This window comes from Mytilus edulis, chromosome 4 (genome assembly GCF_963676685.1).
Source record: "Mytilus edulis chromosome 4, xbMytEdul2.2, whole genome shotgun sequence".
NCBI classification, from domain to species: Eukaryota; Metazoa; Mollusca; class Bivalvia; order Mytilida; family Mytilidae; genus Mytilus; species Mytilus edulis.
Window position 1 is genome coordinate 13,422,680 of NC_092347.1, and position 25,812 is coordinate 13,448,491.

At 32.3% G+C, this 25,812-nt stretch overlaps 2 protein-coding genes across 2 annotated transcripts in view; both read left to right on the forward strand.

The window, feature by feature from the left end:
• The first annotated feature begins 1,165 nt into the window (after nucleotides 1-1,165).
• Nucleotides 1,166-14,889, forward strand: LOC139519005 (fibrinogen C domain-containing protein 1-like). Its single transcript, XM_071310718.1, has 5 exons — nucleotides 1,166-1,308; nucleotides 10,463-10,611; nucleotides 12,179-12,275; nucleotides 12,902-13,066; nucleotides 13,849-14,889. Exons 1-5 carry the CDS (start codon nucleotides 1,245-1,247, stop codon nucleotides 14,097-14,099), a joined length of 726 nt encoding a protein of 241 aa, XP_071166819.1. The 5' UTR covers nucleotides 1,166-1,244; the 3' UTR covers nucleotides 14,100-14,889.
• A 4,996-nt stretch (nucleotides 14,890-19,885) lies between these two features.
• LOC139519007 (ficolin-1-like) overlaps nucleotides 19,886-25,812 on the forward strand; it is a 90,584-nt gene continuing 84,657 nt past the window's right edge. The window contains exons 1-4 of the mRNA XM_071310720.1: nucleotides 19,886-20,126; nucleotides 20,908-20,943; nucleotides 23,523-23,662; nucleotides 24,324-24,420. Coding sequence (XP_071166821.1) covers nucleotides 20,009-20,126; nucleotides 20,908-20,943; nucleotides 23,523-23,662; nucleotides 24,324-24,420 — 391 coding nt within the window. The 5' untranslated portion in view covers nucleotides 19,886-20,008. The remainder of the gene's footprint in view (nucleotides 20,127-20,907; nucleotides 20,944-23,522; nucleotides 23,663-24,323; nucleotides 24,421-25,812) is intronic.

Consider the following 25,812-nt stretch of genomic DNA (forward strand, 5'->3'; position numbering starts at 1 on the left):
TTAAACTAACACTGAATTTCTTAACTACCCCTTCCTCGACTGTAGGGTAACCACAGATTTCAATATAAACAATATTCACATGAATATTTACTGGGAACATTTCCAAGTTATGTCTCTATGAGATGCAACCTACATATCAGAACTGGGAACCAGTATGTAAACAAAATTAATTATCTATGAATATTATAAATCTCCCCAAAAGAGGCGTGGTTTGAGAAACAGCTGTATTTACAAAGTGCAAACTATAAGCACAAGTCTTTTTTTATTTTTTTATCAGTAGACTTATTGAAAATAGTCGTTTATAATTTATTTGATATTCAAATAATGATATAAAAAAAAATGAACATTATATTATTCATTTAGAATAGGAATAATTAAAAATTCTTAACAAATGTAGGAGTCATTTTGTTTATCGGGAAAAATTGTCGTTAAAGAATAACTAACAGTTGTCAAGCATTGTGATCAGATCGTGAATGATCTGATGTAGGATCGTGAATAAATGAATTGGCGCACACTTTTCAAACTTATGCGCATGACTTTCTTACTTGTGTGTATGACTTTTAATCTTGTATGCATGACTTTCAAACTTGTGTGCATGACTTTAAACTTGTGTGCATAACTTTCAAACGTGTGTGCATGACGTTCAAATTTGTTCGTATGAATTTAAAATTGGGGAGCACAACTTTCAAATGTGTGCACACGACTTCAAACTCGTGTGCACCAGTTTAAAAGTCGAGAGTACTAGATTTTGAAAGTTATGCGCACCAGTTTTTTTTTATGTTAGTTGCATGACTTTTCTAACAAGTAAGCGACCCTTTAGTATATCAACTGTTTCTTCAAAACTGCTATGTGTCTTCAATAAAACCCTCAAGGAAGTTGTTAAAAACAGAATGTGTTATTTTCACAAGCCCTGTGGCTCAACTTTATTTAGGCATGCCGGTTACCAAATTGAGGATATAACCTAAAAAAAATACCAAATAATGATATACTAGTATGTAAAATACGTAAAAGCTTCTTTGGATAGAGTTTTTGAATTAAATGCAATTGTGTTAACGCGTTCTCAAACCAAACACGACACGTTTTTACTTTCAATGATACATGAGCAATAAATGTAGATCTGCATTATTTTTCTCACAAGTATTTACCCCCATAGCAACTACACGTTTCCGGTGCGTATTACATTGTGCAGTTTAGTTATTATACTACGACGTAAAACTCTTCGTTTGAGTGTTGTATCCACCAAGATGTGGTACTTTGTGATGTTAATTTGTTTGGTAATCGTACTGGTAAATTCTATCAGCGTTTCCAGTGAGTATTATAAAAATAAGCTATAAGAGTAAATTATGTTAGCGTTTCTGGTGAGTATTATAAGAATAAGTTATAAGAGTAAATTCTGATTACGTTTCCAGTGTGTATTATAAAGAATAAACGATAATAGGTATTTATGTGAAGGTTTTCAGTCAGTGGCTTTTATCAGAATATGTTATAAGGCTAGCCATTAAACCAAGTTTAAACCCGCCAAATTTTCTTAAAATTCCCTGTACAAAGTCAGAAATATGCAACTCTCAAATAGTCCTTTTCTTTGTATGTTGGCGTATGTATTTGTAGCTGTTCAGTGTTTCTGTTATCCCGTTGTTTTCTACTTATAGTTGATATATTTTTCACGATTTTGGTTTATGACCTGAATTTGTTTTCGCTTAATCGATTTATAACTATTGAACAGCGATAAATTACTGTTGCCTCGTTAAGGATGAATTTTATCTGCATTTTAGTGAGTATTGTTAAAAATAAGTGACGAGAGTCTGAATCCTGTTAGCGTTTCCAGTGAATATTATCAAACTAAGTTATAGTACATTATCACAGTTAACAACAAATTCTATCTGACATTGGGGTTCGTGTTGCTTATTCTTTAGTTTTCTATGTTGTGTCATGTGTACTGTTGTTTGTCTGTTTGTCTTTTTTTCATTTTTAGCCATGGCGTTGACAGTTTATTTTTGATTTTGAGTTTGACTGTCCCTCTGGTATCTTTCGTCCCTCTTTTATATTGAATTACGGTTGATATGCGTAAATGTAGTGTTAATTACTTATTTGTCAGCTTTAGTTTCCAAAGAATGAACAGTGTTTGCGGGTGTTACTTTATGTTAAGGTTTGTTATTATTCGAACTAAGACAAACTTAAAAAGTAAAATACAAACTATCTTTATTAAGGATAGATTCCTCCCAGTTACCAGTACTTCACGACTGGTGAAAATATAGATAATAAACAATCCTGGTTATACATGGCGCGTTGGTACTTAGATTGCGACTCCCTCAGGCAAAATTGAATCAAGGTATTCTCGGCTGTCCTATTTTTTTTATCTTTATGTTTATTTAATGTTTTTTTTTTTGTTATTCAGCTTATAAACTTTAAGTCTCAAGTGCATGAGAATAAGATTATGTCGTGTGAATTAAACTTTATATAATACGTCTGTATTTTAGCATTTTGGTGGTCGGTTATTTTAATTTTTGATTTTCGATTTGAGTTTGACTGTCCCTCTGGTATCTTTCGTCCCTCTTTTATATTGAATTACGGTTGATATGCCTAAATATAGTGTTAATTACTAATTTATGCTAATACATTAATGTGGCGATACTACTAGTATATTGACGTTTAAAACTCTCTTAGCTACTAGAAATTTGTACAAAAATCATATATAATGACCGAATATTCGGAAGTAACAGACAGCCATAACTGATTTTAAGTTTTCAATTTAACAGTATTTAGTTGTTGAAATTAATTTTATGTTCGGCTCCTCTTGTTGATGCATGTACATTTTTTGTTCATTCGGGGAATTGATATGACCATTGTTTTTCACTCGTGGTTGGTTGATTACGTCTGATTTTGTCGGTGGTTATGTCATACCCCGTTTTGAATTAACCTGGAAATTCGATAGTTTTGTTATACTTTCTGTCTAAGCACTTGACTTTATTTTCGAACTATTTAACTCCTTTCGTCACTATGAAAATGATGTTTTATTCTATATGTACCACAATGGGATTTAACCCACCCGAATGATGTCAGAATTTCCGATTTTATGTTATTTGAGAAGAAAAACTGTACATCCCTCCTTTTTCATTGCACATCATAAACATCATTTTGACAGATTCTTACGCTTGCATATAATATGTCAGTTGTAATTTAAGTAGAAACATCTTTAATAGATACTTCAAAATTCTAAAATATTATATGACTAAGTGGATGTAAAAATATGATATTGTCATCAATTCTGACCTTAGGGCAAATTTTGACAACGTGAGACGTAAACACAAACAATTTTAGAGGGTTTAATCAGATGATACCAGACATAGTTTTTCCCTGTATTTTGTAGCTGGATATTTTTATCCTCTGAATTGTTAAATTTAAAACAGCTTTCTTTTTTGTTTTTGTTGTTTTTGTATTTTATCAGAATTTCAATTGAATTTAAATTTTCAGTTTAAACATATCCATACTCGCTTTATCTTACTAACGACTCAGTAGTATACCGCTGTTAAAAAATCATTATCACGCCTGGTAAACCATCCAATCTCAACCAAATGTTGAGGCGGAAAAAAGTATTCTGGCACTTCCTGTTGAGCTTTTCTGGTTCAAAATATTCAAATTAAACACAGGGTAGGTCGACTATTCGTCAATTTACTGAAAATCAAGGCGTTTTTTGTAAAATCGGAGAATGTCATGCCAGAGATATTTGAATTACAGTTTGTCTCTTGTATAACACAGATGAATAGGATTTTAAATGACATCGTAATGACTTTTCTCCAGCAGGTAAATGTGGCCAGCGCAGTCAGCTATTGACAACATGACAGTGATATCATTGATAAACTAGCATATATATTAGTAAATTAGTATTTTTCTAAAACATTATACACATAAAATTATAAATTGTTCTTTTTCTTTAATAATTTAATTTCATTATGCTAAATATGTTATAAAGTATGTCATGTTGAGATTTTCTGGTATCGGTTGAGATATTCTGGAACAATGTTGAGATCTTCTGGTAAATGAAATTTTCAACTATAAAAAGGAAGATGTGGTATGACTGCTAATGGGACAATTGTCCACAAGAGACCAACGACACAGACATTAACAACCATAGGTCACCGTACGGCCTTCAACAATGAGCAAAGCCCCTACCGCATAGTCAGCTATAAAAGGTCCCGATATGACAATGTAAAACAATTTAAACGAGAAAACTAAAGGCCTTATTTATAAAAAAAAATAAATAACGAAAAACAAATTAATATGGTTCAATATGTACCACATAAACAAACGACAACCACTGAATTACTTGGGACAGGCACATACATAAATAATGTGGAGGGGTTAAACATGTTAGCGGGATCCCCCCCCCCACATTTCCTGGGACAGTGGTATATATATAACAGTACAACATAAGAACGAACTATAAAAATCAGTTGAAAAAGGTTTAACTCATCAGATGGACAAAAATACAATTGGACGTGGCCGGGTTCTTGAACATCCCGACAACAAAAAGACACTAGGAATAGATCTGAGAGTACTCGCAGTTATCTGACAGCTAGTTCAAAGCCACTAACAACTAATAAAAAAATCATGCATCTAAGACTAAACTATCAATCCGTACACATTCAACATCCAATGAATTTAGTGTAAAGACGTCATAAACAGTCAGAGAAAAACATGACCTTGTGTAGCTTAGTATCAATTACATATACAACTTTCAAAATTCATAAACTTGCTGTATATTGTTTGACATTTCAACAGTCAATTTTAATCTTGTCTGTAGTTATCACAGCAGCTTCTAAAGAGGCCTTTGTTTATGTGTTACATATTTGTTTTTCGTTCATTTTTTTACATAGATAAGGCCGTTAGTTTTCTCGTTTGAATTGTTTTACATTGTCTTATCGCGGCCTTTTATAGCTCACTATGCGGTATGGGCTTTGCTCATTGTTGAAGGCCGTACGGTGACCTTTAGTTGTTAATGTCTGTGTCATTTTGGTCTTTTGTGGATAGTTGTCTCATTGGCAATCATACCACATCTTCTTTTTTATATTTGGTTGTAATAGAGTCTTAATAGTAAAAGCGTTTGAAATGCAGTTTTGCACAGAGTCTTTAACGTCAATGATGTTGTAATTAACTTCTCCAGGGCTAGAATTTTTTTTTTTTTTTATGTGTAACATATTTGTTTTTCGTTCGTTTTTTTTTATATTAATAAGGCCGTTAGTTTCCTTTTGTAAATGTAAAACTTTTGTTTGTCCTTTCGGCGTTCGTTCGAGCTATCTGGTAAGGTGTGACCACAGTTTTCAGCAGATATCGCATGCTTAGCATAGGCATACACAATTTTTTTATTAGAATTTAAGTTGACCAGGCCAGAGTCCAAACTAACTATCTCCCACAATTTAGCTACGTCGAATCAAGTTTTAAAATATTTAAAAAGAAAACTGAATTAATATTCAGAAATAGATAATCATTAAATGCATTCATTTCATCAAAAGTTATTCTCATTTAAAATAGATAATTGCAAAGGAGATGTACATACAATGGCGATTACCTCTAACTGTCATAATCTGAAGGAGAACTGTTCTAGCGGACTAATGTGGAACTATATCCTGACACTTTTAAGACAGTTCTAGCTAGAACAGTTCTAACCAAGAACTAATTTGGTCATTGGTAAATTCTACCTAGAACTGATTTACACAGTTCAACCTGAAACTGATCCTGACAGTTCCACGGCTAAAAAAATCTACGACTAGAACAGAACTGCGACCTGATTTCGCCACGAACGCATCACGATTGTTTTGAACGTGTTTAAATTAAAGTTGGCTACTCTCAACACGAATACCAAGACCTCATCAAGACCGTAACACGACCATACTGCACTACGATCGCCAGTAGCATTATTGTTTTAGAGATCGTAGTGCGGTCACGGCCTAGTGTGACGGGTCACGGGTTATAATATAAATGTTGCTGAATATAACCAAATATTAAGGATTTGCCCTGAACCCAGTTGTGAACAAACGTCACTTATAATACTTACAAAGCAATTTTAAAATCGAATCATATTTTTTTGGTATTATAATGACAAAAATGACATCTTTTACTCATATTTAAGTTATCACCACCTTTTACCTGAAATAATGTGTACGAAAAAATAAACCTAGAAAAAGGGTCCTGTTCGATTGTTTAGTTTTTAACTATTTTATTTCTTTATAAATGTACGAATTTTTGGCATTAAATAAATTTTGATGTCTGTTAGGAATCGAATTAATCCAAATCATGAAAATACGAATCAGGTTAACCATAAAAAAAGATTAACTCGAATAGTACAGCGCAACCAGAAAGTCTCAACATTGTGACAGAAAGACTCAACCAATACCTTTATATCTCAACCATTTATTAGGTCTTTCCACTTTTCTGTGGAAAGACCTATTGTTTTTCTTCTGATTATTTTTTTTTTTTTTTTTTTTCTTCCGCCTAATTTTGTTCTTGCGATAAACATTTGTTTCGCAATATGTCGCTTAGATATTTGGTATATGATATCGAACAGTTTATGCACTTTTGAAATTTACCCTGCGTAAACCAATACTTTTCTTTGTAGGAGTTATCTCCCCAAACACTGTTTTCCTTGTTAGCGCATCTCCTTCGCAACCGTAAAAGATTATGACAAATTTATTTTACAAAATTGCTCGTTATATCCTTCGAATGATTTGTCCTATTTTGACCGAAGCGATATGACCGCTCCATATGAGAGTTATTTCCCCTTATGCATCTGATATAAGTGATATGAATTTCTATCTTATAAATCATAAGTGATAGAGACCTAGGATCTTTTGATTTGAGGTCCTTGGTCCCAAAAAATGAAAATTAGGTCAAGGTCAAAGGTCAAGGTCATATTCTAATATTTGAATTTGGCTTATTTTCACTTATATCCAAAGACTCTATAAGATATCAACAAATTATTTTTACTAAATTGTTAGTTGCGACATGTCGTAAGATGTAAATTTTGATTGCAAGCGTACGTTGAATGTAAAAGGGAGTTTTCTCCCCTCTTGTATTTAAAAATACGCGTTTGGTGATATAACTCATTAACTAAATATAATAAAGACCTATGGTCTTTTGATTTGAGGTTCTTGGTTTATGACCTTGAAACTGATCTCAAGGTCATAGCTTAATTTGACGTTCTAGATTTTGACCTTTGCTTTTATTCTATATGTATACATGATAAAGATATACAACTTTTAGAAAAAGATATCAAACCATTTAACCTTGTAAAAAACAACCGGAAGTGACCTTTTGTAAACCGGAAATAGCTATTTTTTTGTACTTTTTAATATAAAAGTATATAGAACCAGATATTTTTGGAATCAGTGTCAAGTAAATATTCAAATATAATCGGAAGTAACATTTTTCAAACCGGAAGTAACAAATTATCTCCCTTATTTAAAAAAAATGTATGGAAACAATATATTTTTGGAATCAGCTTACTAGGAGCTATCATTTGACGATTGAAATGACATTTTAAACTTAGTTTCACAACTTTTCATATCAAAATACATTGTTTTGATGGAAAGACCTTCAATTGTTCTCTGAACAATTGGTTTTTAATATTCTTTTTATTTTTCTGCTCAGAGTAGGCTTGACAAAAACATATTTGGGAAATTTACAGACGTGGTTATCGTAAAGCCAAGAAAAACCACAAATAATTGACATATTTCTTGCTAAGTCATTAATATATCATAGCAGTTCTGTCGGATTTAAAAAATGTAAACATTATAATCCGTAGGAGAAAAGTGATTGTGACTTCAATTTAAAATATTTTAAACCAAGAAGAGACAAATTAGTTACAATTATGATTTATTTATGGCATGACATTCTCCGATTTTACAAAAAAGTCATTGATTTTCAGTAAATCGACGAAAATTCGACCTACCCTGTGTTTATTTTCAATATTTTGAACCAGAATAGCTCAACAGGAAATGACAGAATACTTTTTTCCGTCTCAACCATTTAGATTAGATGGTTTACCAGTCGTGATTATTTAATTAAGAGAAAACAAATCCGGGTTACAAACTAAAATCGAGAGAAACACATCAATTATCAGACGAAAATAACGGAACAACAGAAAAACTGAAAGGCAACAAAATTAAACGTCAACATACATAGAAACGGACTGTTTGATAACTCTGCTATATTCCTGACTTGGTACAGGACATTTTAAGAAAACATGTTTTTATGGATAATAATATTGACAATGTTTTCTCGGAGTAACAATCTGCTCTATCACCCTCTCAACCTTGTGTTATCTATAATGTTAACTTTGTAGTGTTTTGAGGACGTATTTTTAATTTGCACATATGCCTGCTTACTAGGGTGTTGTACATCCTTTTTATTTTACATCTTCTAAATTGTCTGTTGGTACCATATTTTGACAATGTTAATTGACCTTCTGTGCCTTTATAAATCATATATACATAGCCAATATCTCTTTAACTGAAAATTAACATGACAAAAAATCGGTTAAAAGGGTTACCTCCGATATTTACTAAGGACTGCTTAAAAATATTGATAGCAGTACATATATGAATCGCAGATCGATATAAAAAAATGGCTGTGTCTTTTGTAATTTTGTGTATTATATCAAATATCTAAATGATTTTTTTAAAATTCTTGTGATGGTAGTGACAATGTCATATGCCTACAAATGTTTTTAACTACACCCCATTCTAAAGGTGCAAGTAATGAACCAGAAGCTGGTTACACAATGGTATACTTTGGTTGTTGTCCGCAATAAATATTTGTTGTTAATTGTATAAATCATGCTGTTGGTTTTCTCTTAAATTTTTCATATTTTGTCAGTCCAGTGCCTAACAAAATTTAGTATACGGTATGAAGTTTACTCATTGTTGAAGGCAAAACAATTACCTGAATTTGTTCACACCCTTGTCCTTGATTTGTTTGGAGGCTTTTTTTTTTATCATTGGCAATTGTGCAACATCTACAAATAAGTATTTGATTTATTTTTAATGGTTTAAATATGATGTTTTTAGTGTACTAAGGATTTTGAATATAAAATTATGTTGAAATAAGTGCAACATTCTGGCAGCAGTAACTGTTGTTGAATGATGTTCAAATAACACAAATCAATTGAAAAAATACAAAATCAAGGTGACAGATAAATAACAGAGTGGGCACAGAATCGAATTCTGAATCATTACCTTTCTCGAAGCACTAGCATAGAAGGTTAATATGTTTATATTCTTTATATAGATATAGGAAGATGTAGTGTGAGTGCCAATGAGACAACCCTCCATCCAAAAAACAATTTAAAAAAAGTAAACCATTATAGGTCAATGTACGGCCTTCAAAACGGAGCCTTGGCTCACACCGAACAACAAGCTATAAAGGGCACCACAATTACAAGTGTAAAACCATTCTAACTGGAAAACCAACGGTCTAATCTATATAAAAAAACGAGAAACGAGAAACACGTATAAATTACATAAACAAACGACAACTACTGTACATCAGATTCCTGACTTAAGACAGGTGCAAACATTTGCAGCGGGATTAAACGTTGTAATGGTACCAAACCCTCTCCCTTTTTTAGGACAATAGCATAACATCACAACATAGAAAAACATACGATAAAATATCAATTGACAGGCTTAACTCAATCAAAAAACGTAAATTAATACACTATGAACGAATAAATTTGATCTGCGATATCTGAATGTAAATGCACAGTTAATAAGACTTTAGGGATAAACATTTAAGGCCAAAAAGCAAACAAATAAGTCCCAACAAAGCCATGGCAAGACACCACTGCGAAATATTTAACCCTAAAAAATTATCACATTTGAAAAAAAACCCGGTTTTAATAATACAGGTAAATCTTGAAGTTTATACAAATGTAGTGAAAATTAGAAGATATTCCAAATAATCAAAGCTGGTATATAGACAAGTTCCATATTAATATAAAATAACAAAAAGGCATTATAAACAGTATCAACAGGTCGAATTAGCAAGAAAATACGATTTGAGAGTACTCGCAGTTACTGACAGCTACTTAAAAGCCAAAAACAACTAATAATAAAAAATCATGCAAAAACACATCCCAGGGATTTAGCATTTTAACGTCATGAACAGTCAGAGAAGACATGACTTATGCAATGCTAAAATAAATGTATTGACAGGCAGTAGGATAGCGAGAAGCGACTTCTTCAGAGACAAAAATCAACGTGTCTGTGTCTCTATACATCCCGCCTCGAAAGAAGACACAATTTAGTTATGTTTTAATTTGCTAATGACAAAATCGATATTAGTCCCAATGTAAACTATATTCAGAGATCTAATTACAATATTGGTACGATAACCCTAACTTATAAGTTTGTTTAAAGGTTCGATAAGTTTACACGGATCACATTTATGTTTGCTTTTAAATTTATAGGTCAATATAACATCGGTATTCCATCTGACTGTGGTCACATTGATATAAAGAAAGGAAGTGGTGTGTACATGATTTACCCTAAAGGAGTGGAGGATGGATTCAATGTATATTGTAATATGGAGACGGACAACGTAGGAGGTGGATGTAAAGTGAGTAAAATCAATCACCGACAATTCAAATGTTTATTAGGAAGAAACGTTTTTCACGAAGACTTGAGTTTTGCAATTTTTGTTTGTTTCAATTACATTTTGTTTCAAGTTTTCATTCTATATTTGTATGTTCTTTATGTATGAATTTTGTTTGTATAAAATTGAGAATGGAAATAGGGAATATTTCAAAGAGTCAACAAAACGAACAAAGAGTAGATAACACATGCAACTTTTGATCAAATTTAAATGTAATAATATGCAAAAAAAACAAAAAAAGAGAAAAAAAAAAGAAAAAAAAAACGTCTTTTGAACGCAACTCAGATCTTTATAGAAGGTAAGCTTCTTAAAAATAATTAACATTTTGGTAACGTAGAAATTATTTTCTTTTTTAATTGATAAGTACTTTAGAGCCATGCTACACATAAACGGATACAAGAAATTACTGATAACATTGAACTATACGATAGATCTCGTAAACACCAACACATAAAGGTTAACAGGCATTACCGAATACATTGAACACTACAATAGACCGCACAAACACCAACACCAACAATCGACTCATATAAAAGAATTATGTGCAAACAAAGACGATAGAAAATAAACTCATCATCAATTTTATATTTACGCCAGACGCGCGTTTCGTCTACAAAAGAATCATCAGTGACGCTCGGATAAAAAAATATAAAAAATGCCACATAAAGTTCGAAGATAAAGAGCATTGAGGACCAAAAATTCTGAAAAGTTTTACCAAATACAGCTAAGATAATCTATTCACAGAAGTGCTGACTATTAGACTGGTGCTACCCTCGGGAAATTAAAGCTCCACCAGCAGTGGAATTACACAGATATAATTTTAACATAAAGCAGAATGTCCGTTTTCTCTTTTTATATGTAGTTAATAACATCTTTGTCCTTTGGTCTCTGGTACCGTGGTCAATCACTCGTCCGTAAAACATCTGAATAGACGAATGCAACTAGTCCATTGGTTCATTAGATAAATGAAATAGGCACTAAGGGGCTATCACATCACACTCCATCAATCTATGATACCGGTACCATGACAAATAAGACAAACAACGAAAAGACAGCAACAGTCCTTAAAATACTAAACAACCAACACGAACTCCACCAAAACCAAGTTGTGCACAGGTGCTCCGGGAGGATAAACAGTTCCATCTCCATTTCTCATAGCAAATAAATTCAAAGATATTTCGTATTACGAGATGTCATAATCATAATCATAATAGAAAACGTCATCCTCGGAAGATCGTATAATTTGGAAAACTATACACTTTCTGTGAATGGGAAAATAGTACTATCAAAATAATTTATGTAAAATTGATAAGATTCACAGAGGAAAAACTCGGAAAACATAGGACTGCTGGAACGCCGTATAATTGAAACAGGTCACATGCAACTCCTCTAAAATTGGGTGAAGCATGACTACCTTCAATACGTTTTCACGGTTTTTATTTCTTGAGATATTTTAATTTTAAACGAGCAGTTAACAATAAAGGTGTTATTGATATTTCAAATAATGATACAAATCTCTTTACAACCATAGGTGTTCCAACAACGACTCAATGGTGAGGTTGATTTTTACAGAGGATGGAATGATTATAAATATGGGTTTGAAACTTTGGACGGAGAACACTGGCTTGGTACGTTTCTCGAAATTTTCAAATCAAATATGTATTAAAAAAATAGAAGTTCTTTAACAGTCGAGAAAACTCCAAATATACCTTTTTAATCGCCTATGTACAAGATCTGACTGAATGATTATGAAAACCGGATTTTTTGATAATGTTTGAAAAATCTTCTCGTTTTTGTCATAAACTACTGTTTCCTCGAAAGCTGTTATGAAGTAGTTATTTTTAAGTTTATATTAAACATACACGTACGCTTTCATTTCAGAGATTTTAAAAAAATCAACACAATACAATACAATACAATATTTTTATTGTCAACCAAGGACGCCCTAAGAGAGCAGTATAATTACAAACAATTTATTACAATGATTATTATTAATTCTTAATGATATATAATGACAAAATATAGAATAGAGAAAATAAACACAAAAGCAAAATTAAAACCCCAGATATTTATATAAATATTAAACATATAAAAATGTATATCTCTTGAGCATGCCAATGATTTTTTTAAGTTGGCATTTTTAAAGAAACATAGATAATAATCTGCGAAGTTGCATTTAATTGATATAATACATTATGATATAAATTACTATTATGTATTATCAATAACAATTGTTTTGATATATTACATACAGGCAATAAAAATCTCAATATTCTTACCACCCAAGACAAGTACGAACTCTTGATTACGATGCAAGACTTTACCAATCATACTAGATATGCAAAATATGCAAATTTCAAAATCGAGAAGGAAGAATTAAAATTCAAGATGACCATGGCAGACTATACTGGCAACGTTGGTATGTTTATCAAATTAGATTTATATAAATTTGGTTTGTGCTGAAAATATTTTTTGGCATGATTGGTATATGTTTCATTGACATCACCTTTCATTGACATGTACGAAACACTTCCTTCTCTTCTTTGTATAACTCTAGACCTATTTGAAGAAAACAGAAAGCGACCTTAATTCTATATTTTCCATGGGAAAAATAAATCCATTATATCTTTTTTTAAATTTCATGAAGGAGTCACATATGTCGTTTATATTGATAAAACATGGGTGAAAAAGATTTAATAGTGAGCATATTGTGTGTTTAAGCAAGGATTTGTTTACTATACAAATCATTGTTTTAAGAAGAAAAAAGTAGTTGCAGGGCTCGAGCAAAAGGTTTTGTGAAAAAAAATGTATACCGAATTTGGATTTCTTCTTTTCTAGATTCGTTCGAAAATTCATCGCTTCATTTAAATATAATTTTATTTCATTTAAACATTGAATTTTAATTGTCATCAAATTAAAAATTTTAAGAAAAGGAATGTCGTTATATACGAAACATGATGATGGGTCTATTTTCAAATTCCCGCAATTGACCCTAAAATTAGAGATCCCTTTTTTAGTTATCTCCCTTCTCAGGGAGATTATTTTTTTATTTACGATGGAGAGCTAGCAGAAAATACAATTTTGTCCGGTATAGAACCAGTCTTCGATCGACAAAGGGAAGTAATTTGTTTCAAAAGTATGTATTAACAGAATCAATCAGTAATTGGCAAATTGACTATTTCCACCTACTTTTCTTCAAAGGTGATTCACTTAGCGGTCATAATGGGAAGAACTTAACTACGAAAGACCAGGATAACGACCAGAATGAAAGCAACTGTGCTACCGTATATAAAGGTGCATGGTGGTACACATCCTGCCATGCTTCAAACTTGAATGGGCAGTATTTTGGCGGGAAACACACTTCGTTCGCTGATGGCATTATTTGGAAAGCTTGGAAAGGTTATAACTACTCATTAAAGACAACCACCATGATGATTCGAAAGAAACAATAAATAACCCTCGCAAAATTTGTAATTGATAGAAATGTCTTTTGTAAAAGCAATTAATTAAAAGGTATAGTTCAGGTGAAGCTAAACAAATTAGAGTAAAACGGGTAGAATTTATTCAACATTTAAATGAATGAAAGATAAAAAAAATTATTGACCTAACAAATTTTGGTAAAAAAATACCCATTTTTCTGATGATATACCAGTGAACAAATGGCGAGGACTTATGTAGACGAAACGCGCGTCTGGCGTATTAAATTAAAATTCTGGTACCTTTGATAACTATTTACACCACTGGGTCGATGCCACTGCTGGTGGACGTTTCGTCCCCGAGGGTATTACCAGCCCAGTAGTCAACACTTCGGTGTTGACATGAATATCAATAATGTGGTCATTTTTAAAAATTTCCTGTTTACAAAACTTTGGATTTTTCGAAAAACTAAGGATTTACTTATCCCAGGCATAGATTACCTTAGCCGTATTTGGCACAACTTTTTGGAATTTTGGATCCTCAATGCTCTTCAACTTTGTACTTGTTTGACTTTATAAATATTTTGATATGAGCGTCACTGATGAGTCTTATGTAGACGAAACGCGCGTCTGGCGTATTAAATTAAAATCCTGGTACCTTTGATAACTAATTATAAAGAACTACAGATTACCGTAATAAATTGTTTTCACTTGATACTTTTAAGACGGACAAACTGACATTTGATTGTCCTAATGAAATAATGTTTCTTGCTTTGGAATATTGTACACTTTTTTATATTGATATAAATACAAATTAGTTGTTGCAGTTGCTATTAAACTGTCAGTTTATACAATTCGAATATACATCCTAATCGTCAACTTTTAGTTGATAATTTATGAAGTTGCACTAGAAACATAAAACCATCGGGCAAAGGTTAATAACATTTTACGAACAACAAAATTAATTCTAATGCAATTATTTTGCATCAATGGTTCTGATTGGATGACAGTAAGCGTAAAATTCTCTATCTCCTTGTATGTAACTAAGGAAGCCGACATTTTGAATTGCTGAATGTATTGACATGTAATTTCTACAATAATAAGCCAAAATACTCACATGTTGCACATAAAAATCTTCTTTTCATCAAATTTTATTACATTTTGAAGCGGCACAGAAGCCCGAAAACGCCTGGTGTTTATGTTCGACGCCGGAAGCATACCTATGACGTCACCTAGTGTAGGGACCAAAGAAGATAACTTCTTTTCGCGGAAATTTCTATAATGAAGATTTTACACTGAAATAATGATTAAAATTTAATTATAAACTTGTTTTGCATTAGAATAGAGATAACTGTATTGTATTTGAAGCTTTGCGGACGTCCATCGGTAGTTTTACTGTCCGTTTACCTGTCTCCGCTACGCGTCGCCAGGTAAACTAAATTTGCGACAGTAAAACTACCGATGGACGTCCGCAAAACTTCAAATACAATACAGTTATCTCTTAACTAACATACAAATAAAACATGTTCTCCCTGACTAATGTATCAATCAGTACACATCCAACGGATTTGGTGTGAAGACGTTATCAAAATATTGAAAAAGCTTGACCCTTTTGCAATGTTAAGATAAGAATAAGTTTATTAAATATATTAAACATGTTTATCAGCGCTCAACCCCTAACATGAAAAAAGGTGTAACATAAGAACAAATTAAAGAATGATCATTCATACATTATTTAAAAAATTTAATAACTATCCGAAAAACAGCCCAATTAAGTGTATCAAAAGTAAATAAAACCACATATTTATTTTCCCAAAACACAGTAATTGTTAATTATTCCATATTGACAGAACTTTCGTAGGTTTTCTTTATGGATTAGATTATGACTAACAGCACAGTCACACGAGGAAAAAGTAAACTCACAGCACACAACGACGCATGCAGCTTAATTTTATGTTTATATGTGGAAAACACGAATAAACAGACTTCAAAGGTAATAAAGTTAAAAAAATAAAAAGTCAAAATCTCTTTGGTAAAATTTTAAATGATACAAACTGAATTTTCACTAGTTCTGCTATGCAAACAAATTAAAAAAAAAGGAGATGTCATATGATTGCTAAAGAGCCAACTACCTACCAGAGACAAAATGGTGAGAATGTAAACAACTATATTTGTTTTGCGTGAGTAGTTTGGAACATAAATAAGGCAATTGTTTGTTGGTTTTCTCGTTTTTGCTTTTGTTTTACATTTTTACATGTCTGAGCATACGATAGCATACTATGCTGAGTGAGTTTTTCATAGTTCTGGCCCTGGCGCCATAAAACTATTTGAGTAATTTGATTTTACTCCGCCTGAGAATTTCCTCAATTTTTTATTCTCAGGAAAATACACCACCAAAAAAAAATATAAATTCTCAGATATTTTTTTACTCTTAGTTAAGAATATTCTTAGATTTTTTAGTAAAGCCAAAACCATACTTAATTATATAAAAAAAAGCTTACGTATTGCTTTTAAATTGAAGAATGTCAACACAAATTAAATTGTATCCAAAAGAACATACGCATCTTTACTCAGTCAAAGATATTTTTGATTTTGATAACGTTGTCTTTCTCATGCATTATCTGTTTTATTATAAATGTATGAGAACGATGTCCAACGTAACCAAAATCCAAGATATCTGTCAAAATTTAGGTTTTAGGCTTTTACTAGCGTTTATACCTTGTTGATTTATTTAAAATACTCTTTTTATTGTTAGAAGAATAACAAAAGTAATCACAGTGCTGTGAAACTATGAATTTTAGTAAAGATTGAAGACTTCTTAAACATAGTGTGAAATAGCTTCACTGCTCCTTTTTTGTTGTATGAAATCACCCACATGTTAGTAGGAATCAGATATTTGAGCAAAAATAATGATGCGATGGGATGCAAACATATCAAAATGATTGGGAGCAGGTATCAAAATGCTGAGGTATTCAATAAAGAACAAAGCACAGAGTTCCAATTTTACCCGCGTTGCACTTATTTGATATTTCCAGAGGGCATAACTCATCTAAAAAAAAAGTCGATCGTCGTATTTTAAAACTTGTCCGAGATATTGCTGATATTAACCTACATTATAAGTTTTATTAAAGTCTGACATGAATTGTACCCGTGAGAGCGTTAACGAGGCCAATTTCCATAAATTTAATATTTCTAAGGGGAATAACTCTTTTAAAAAGTTGATCGTCCACAAATTTAGAACTTGTCCGAGATATTGCTAATATTAACCTATAGTATAACTGTATCAGTTTTGTAAAAATCTGGCAAGAATTGTACCCGTGAGAGCGATAACAAGACCGGACGGACGCACAGACGAACTGAAACACAGACGGACATACGGATGATGATGCCAATTTAATATTTCTATTCATTATCTGCTGCAATTTTTCTAAAATATACCAAATAAAGAAATGTTTTTTTTTAAACAGAACAATCTCACAACTACAAAAATATAATCATGAGAGCATCCAATATCTATTCGAACTAATAAAATTCATTAAACAGCATCTGTTATTCATAGAAATAAATTAATCAGTATGACTGTTGTAAAATGGGTAAATCATAATCTTTCAGTCAGTTTAATTGAAGTCTGGAGCTGGCATGTCAGTTAACTGCTAGTAGTCTGTTGTTATTTATGTATTATTGTCATTTTGTTTATTTTCTTTGGTTACATCTTCTGACATCAGACTCGGATTTCTCTTGAACTGAATTTTAATGTGCGTATTGTTATGCGTTTACTTTACTACATTGGTTAGAGGTATAGGGGGAGGGTTGAGATCTCACAAACATGTTTAACCCCGCCGCATTTTTGCGCCTGTCCCAAGTCAGGAGCCTCTGGTCTTTGTTAGTCTTGTATTATTTTAATTTTAGTTTCTTGTGTACAATTTGGAAATTAGTATGGCGTTCATTATCACTGGACTAGTATATAATTGTTTAGGGGCCAGCTGAGGGACGCCTCCGGGTGCGGGAATTTCTCGCTACATTGAAGACCTGTTGGTGACCCTCTGCTGTTGTTTTTTATTTAGTCGGGTTGTTGTCTCTTTGACACATTCCCCATTTCCATTCTCAATTTTATAATCTATGTTGAAATATTCCAAATATGGAACATGGCCGTAATACTTTCTTTTAATGTATAAAAAAATACAGAAAAAAGAGTTAAACAACCGATGCAGACAATGTTCAAAGATTTTACTACAAAACTAACTTTATAACCTCTCAGATTTTTGTTTCAAGAGATGAATAATTTAACATACATCGTTTCTTAAATTTAGCTCTATAAAATCATTCAGGATGTCACTGTGCTATCCATTTTGTAAAATAAGGTACAACCAAACCAGGAAACTTAGTATGAAATTCATAACAGTGTAGCTATGGCCATTCATTGACTGGGGAAAATTAGGTGAACGTTCGTCTGTAATGCCCACTGCTCACGACATACTTATCATAGAAATTTAAACTGTGAGGTCACCAAAGGTTCTAAACGCCTAAATAAAATAATTAAAAATACTAATCAGGAATAACCTTTGTAATTTGAAAATAAATAACATACGCATTGAATAAATAGTAGGCCATTCTTAAATGATCACACCGTAGAAGTAGTTGTGCTCTTAATCAATGACATATTTTGTCAATTAACCCCATCAACTTAATAGTTTTTTTTACAATGGATAAACCTAATTTTTTTTTATTATTATTAAATAATATCATCTCTGAACATTATTATTCTTATAAATGACACGGTTGTATGTGATGATTATAATAAATATTTAAAACAAATTCCTTTCAAGCTTTGTAAAAAGAAAGTTTCATTTTATGTATCGGAATGTGTAACAAGTGAATATTTCAATCCCCACTGGAAGGCCTCTGACAGACTGGGTGAGCATAAAATCATAGCCGTTGACAAACAAGTTACAACCTACAAACGTTTTACTGTCGACCACACTGTTCTGCAATTAGTTCTATCTTTGTATTCATGAAATAGAAGAAAAAGGTTTAAGTAACGTGTGGTAACGAAGGGAAATCTAAAACGGCATTTCAAATCGAACTGGGATATGCGTACACCGAAAAAAGAGACCAAATGCACCCCGGTCTTTAAAAGAAAACGCACCAGTACGAAACATCGATTTAAGGACGCCAACCATTTACACTTCACGGAATGAAATTTAATTAAAAATTAAAATCACAAAAATACTGAACTCCGAGGAAAAATCAAAACGGAAAGTCCTTAATCAAATGGCAAAATCAAAAGCTCAAACATACAAAACGAATGGATAACAAATATATATCTGGTTTTGTTTTATACAGGTGGTAATTTTTACAGACCAAACTCATATATTTTACAGCCTCTCTTTAAATTTCGTTAAGCCGATGTCCTTTGCTTCAGTTTTATATCTGTTGAAACGCATAACATTTAGTTCCAACAATTGTGTAAAGTTTTGAGATAATCAATCAAAAGATGATGGAGTTAATGCGCGATTTGTAAATCCATTCGTTTGTATACAACATGTATTAATAGATGCACAATTGACAAAGAAAAAATACTAAAAAACGTCAACTAGAGCACAGGATGTCTTATAAAAATACGACAAGACCATTCACACTTCCATTACTGTGCATGCTTTGTGATAGACGTAAAATTATAAATACATGTACCATAACACGGTTATCTAAACTCTTATTCAAATCAACAATGCTTTTATTCAAATCATTAGTTGTATAGTGTTGAAAATCTAAAACACTAGGTTTAAATGTAGAATGAAGGTTCACCGTCATACCTGACTGCTTATTGATTCTAGCTGAATATTTCTTCCTTGTTCTATGTTTTGTATAGCTGAAGTTAGCAACAAAGAACACACTACTGTCAATTTTATAGATCAACTCCACTAGCAGTTAATCACCTAAAAGACATGAGCGGCAGCTACGTATTAATATTCATAAATGCTATTGTTGTAGCACTATTGGCCGTTTACGTATACCAGAATGAAAGACGAATGGATGAACTCTCCGCCAAGCATGATAGAACAGGTATTTAAATGATGAAAAATATATATAAGCATTATTTAAATTTGAACTCATGAAAATATGTCATACAAGTATTTAGTGTGTTAAATGCGATGATTTGACTTTCACTGTGCATCTCGCTTCTCTTAATTCAAGTTCAGTATTGAATGTTTTTGAAAGTTCATACGAAACGAAAGCTAGTGAACAACACATTTTCATGAAACACGTTAACGCTATCTTAAAAGGTGTACATCATATAATGACAGGTGAATATCATGTAATGTCGCTTCGGCATCATATAATGACAAATGCACATCATATGAAGATACAATCACAACAACATTCACAATCATAGCAAACGCGTACCATTTTATAAACATGACATAATTAGAAAGTTTTGGGTGTTCCAAACATTATTATTATTAATTTCATCTGCTGTAAAATAATGTTAATTCCTGGTTGTGTTTCCTTTATATGTAACAAAAATGAGAAACGAAATAAGAATATGTATGTTCTAATATTACACACACCGAACTGTTTTGTATGTTTAGAGGTAAACAGTCAATTGATTTCAATATAAGTAAATAAGATTGAGAATGGAAATTGGGAATGTGTCAAAGAGACAACAACCCGACCATAGAACAGACAACAGGAGAAGGTCACAACATGTCTTCAATGCAGCGAGAAATTCCCGCACCCGTAGGCGTCTTTCAGCTGGCCCCTAAACAAATATATATATATACTAGTTCAGATGTTTAATGCAAAATAAATAGATTTATAAATCCGCTTTTCTTTATATTTTCAGGAATTACGCCTACAGAAAAAACTACGACTGAGGAAGGTATTAACACATAACCCACCACCCGACACATTTTGATATGAGATACATGTACTAAGATATACGCTTCAATTGATCGATTATGATTTCACTGTCCCAACTCCATGCAGTAATAATATTTCAAACAGGACCTCTCCATAATGTTTGCGTCATTTACATGTAAATTTTATTTAGATTATAAAACAAAATGGAATATTATCCCTAAAATCGTCATAATACCGCTATGAAACAAACAGTAATAATATCTTATGTTTTATAAATACTATTTATTCTTACATGGAAGTTAGCGTATCATATGATTTAACACCCGAATTAATAATTTTGTTCAAATTTATATTGGACAACCAATAAATAATTTGAATTAAATTGTTGTAATGATCATTCTTTAATGTATTTTTTTTTCTTAACCAGCCGTATTGTTTCTATTTTTCTTCTCGATTACTTAATTCATTTCGATCAGACAGTTTATTTTAAATTTTGTTTTCAACATGTAGGACACTTTTACCCGAATGTATTATATCTATTTTGTTTATTTTCATTCAAACTAAAAAGTCGAAAATATTCTAACAACGTCATTGATAAAAAGGAAAATTACCAAAAGACAAACAGTAAATACACAAAAACAACCTAGAAAAAACTTACAGACTTTAAACCCCATCAAAAACAGGGGTGATCTCAGGTGCTCCGAAAGGGAAGACAGATCCTGCTGCCTATTATACACCCATCGTGTTGCTCATGTTAGTTTAAACCCGGTTATAAGTCCAATTTGGTAGGTTACAATCGTGAAAAGGGGACGGGATTGTAGTAGCGACAATATAAACATATCCGCTATCGTCTGTGAAGCGGACATTTCATAACAATCAATCAACTGGTGGTGGCCTTCATAAAATTTACGAGGAAATGATTTTAACTTCACCATTTGGAACTCTCCTTGTGAGCAGCGACCCTCTATCAAGGAAACCCTTGTAAGGAAACAATTTTACAATTTTGTCTCGTTGACCTATTTGTAGATCTCGTTTTGCTAATCAGTTTTGTTGTTCTGTTGGTTGTTTAGGGTGGTAGTTTTTTTTAAATATTGATTTCTTTAGTTTCTTTTGATTTTGTTTTGATGTAGGCATGTGATTCTTTAATTCTTACTTATAAACAAACAAGTTATCTTAGCATTATGCGCTTCTTGAGAAAAAAGAGGTAAAATTTATGTTTTATTTTACAGGAGCAAGACGATGCAGGTTCTTTAGTCTTAACTTTAGTGTTCGACTAGGAAAGTCCTTTTAGTCTAATTTCTGGGCCAGATGATTACTATTGTTTCGGCACACTAACAAACCTCACAGAACAAGCTTTAAAATTATAATGCTACAAGTTCTATTTTTTCTGTTTTTATAAGGATTGAATGAGCAATATAAGATTCTTTGTTATATACTGGAATGATATATTTATGATAAAATATCTTTCGTTTTTCTGTCTGATTTTTGTGTATAGCTGAAAGAATTCCTTCATTGTTTGTTCGCATGATAAATTTTTGGCCACTTCGTATTCATAATTTATATGCTTAGTGCTCAGTCGTTTATATACACTACTCTAATCATCGCTCGCCGTTGGTATATAATCGGGGAGGGGTGTGTGTTCATTCACGAGTTGAAAAAATATTTGCAAAAATCTTAGAAATATATATGGATCTGTATTTTCTATATTTCATGTCTTATTGAGGTATGTTTTAAAATATTTTCTGTTCATACTTTAATCTTTGATTGCCATATATTTTATCTTTTGTTTCAATTGAAGGGTTAACTTTTAATCTAAGGATTCCTGTTGTTTCATACAGATAAAGAGTAACAGTTGTTGTTTTTTAAAAGTAAAATGCTGGATATTTTTTAAAAGTCTACAGCGCTTGACTTTAAATCTACAGCGCGACTTTACGTTAAAAGCGTACGACAGCGCTAGACTTTACATTACAGCACTAGAGTTTACGAATTCAACAGAGCTTCAACAGCTCTTAATTTGAAAAACTACAATCTGTGTTTGTATGAGGCCAACAGGGCACTGTAGTAATATGTGTATGTATGAGGCCAACAGGGCATTGTAGTAATCTGTGTATGTATGAGGCCAACAGGGCATTGTAGTAATCTGTGTATGTATGAGGCCAACAGGGCACTGTAGTAATATGTGTATGTATGAGGCCAACAGGGCACTGTAGTAACCTGTGTATGTATGAGGCCAACAGGGCACTGTAGTAATCTGTGTATGTATGAGGCCAACAGGGCACTGTAGTAACCTGTATATGTATGAGGCCAACAGGGCACTGTAGTAATCTGTGTATGTATGAGGCCAACAGGGCACTGTAGTAATCTGTGCAAAAATTAAAATTTGAAAATAAATAATAAAAGGTATATACCAGTGGCGGATCCATGCATTATTATCAGGGGGGGCACTGACTGACACTCAAGGAGGGAGGGAGGGGCTCTTTTCATGCTTCTATAATTTCCTATATAATCAACAAAATTTTTCCCCACAAAAAAGAGATCCGATTCCCCTGTATCCGCCCATGTATACTCTGTTAAAACGGATGATTCTTAATATTTCAGATAATCGCCCTTTAGATTGTGGTGACATTGATATCAACCATGGAAGTGGTGTGTACAAGATATACCCTGAAGGACCAGGACATAGTGGCTTTAATGTTTACTGTGATATGGATTCGGAAAATGTAGACGGAGGTTGGACAGTGAGTATTTAGAATCAACTTAATTTGTAAATTTAAGTATTAAATTTGTCCATTTATTTTAATTTATAAATGTAAATAACTTAACATGTATGTAGTAACGTATACAACTGTGTCCACAGTATTTCGTTTAAAAATCGACGTTTTACGACATACAAAACGATGACGTGACGCTAATTTTCGAATCTGTGTAATGAAAACTAGACGTCAGAAGTGACATTTTGCTAACCGGAAGTAGCTATATTTTTTAATTATTATAAAGGTAAATAAAACAAAAAATAAGGTTTTGATTGAATAAAAAATAAGCTATCATATGACACTAGGCGGAAGTTACATTTTTAACCAAAAGTAGCTGGTCATCTCACTTATGTCTAACAACAGAACTATAACTACTAGTACATATTTATGGAATCATGTGCATGATTAATGTTCATTTGACACCTTTTTTTTTATCAACGAAGGTTGTTTTAGTAATAATAAAAGGTGTCTGCATAAATTCGAAAATTGTAATGTGCACCTTAATTTTTCGAAATATTGTTTTTTTACATTATATCAATTTCCTTTATGTAAAACATTTTTTCAGTTAATGTAATGATGTGATATAGACAAATTACCACTTCTTAGAATAAAGTAAAACAGTTTGGTATATTTTCTGATTGTTTAGGTGTTCCAACGTAGACTAAATGGTGAAGAAGACTTTTACAGGGGTTGGCGTGATTATAAAGAGGGGTTCGGTACTTTTCAAGGTGAACATTGGCTTGGTGGGTTCAAGTTAAATATACTAATTATAGGCCATAGCAGACGAAATTTATTTCTTATTTATAGGGGGAGCGTTTGATGCCGATTTTAATGCTTATAACACATGTTTCTGGAATAACCTTCATCTGGTGCACATGAAAACAAATCCTTGGAAAGTCAATAATATAAACGTTCGAGAACATAGAAATCAAAAACTCCGTAACAACAGACACACACTAAAAGACAACTTTGCAAAAAGGGAGTTTTAACCCAATTAGTTTTAGTTTAAGTACATAATGTATTACTTGGAGTTACAGACACAAATACCGAAATTTAAAGGCAATATTACACAATTACTGTTTTTTGCTGAAAAACTCATATTCACAGAGGACAACAACAAAAGTCATTATTAACATATGATTTTTACTGTATGATAACAACATAGAGATTAATACATGGCCTTTTTCATATCAGCCTGGGTATCATCCCGAGACCCCCATATCAGCCCAAGACGGAGTCGAGGTGCTGATATGGGTTGAGGGGTGATACCCAGGCTGATATGGAAAAGGCCATGTATTAATCGCTTTATCATATACTTCCGACAATAGTTTTATGTAAGGCAAATAAACAAATTCAATTACTAAACAGTCAAAAACTTTATTAAGAAGTTAAATTATGAATCAACTATACTATAATCGTCCAACAACAGCACCACTACCTCCATATTATTTATGGTAACGTTTCCTATAGAGGCATTTTGAAACATTGAAAATTTGGAAGATTTTTATGATCATTATTACTCTATGTTTGTTGTACACTATAAAATGATTCATAATTGTCAATGGCCATGTGTTAGCAAGTACTAAACTATCCCCACAAAAGTTCCCGTAAAATTAGACGTCGTCATAAAAAATATCTGACGTCACAATGGGAAAGTAAACAACCAATACCGGAAACAACGGAAGTAACTTGCACGAGAGGCACTATTATGGGTTTTGTGCACGAGATGCACCTGATATGGGATATCGGCCCGGGTGGGAAATTATGGCTTGTGTACTTCCGCTCATTACACATATATAAAAGCTATCATATCAATGCTAAGTATATGATAAATTAAATTAACGTAAACTCCATATTTTTCGAATTGGTGCTTAGCGGGCTGATAAGAAAAGTTTATCACATGCTGATTGTTATCACATGCCTTTCAGCCGGACAGCAAATCCCTGATTTGTCAGTTAAAACCCCGGATTTATTATTCGAGATTCAAGTGGAGATAATATCTGTGAAAGCCGTCAATAGATGTCGCTGCGCTAGAAAAAAAATAGTTGCCGAAAACGACACCTTGAAAATGTATATTTTTCAATATAATATAAACGGAATAATAGTCCTGTCGGATAAAATTTCAATCAAAGGCA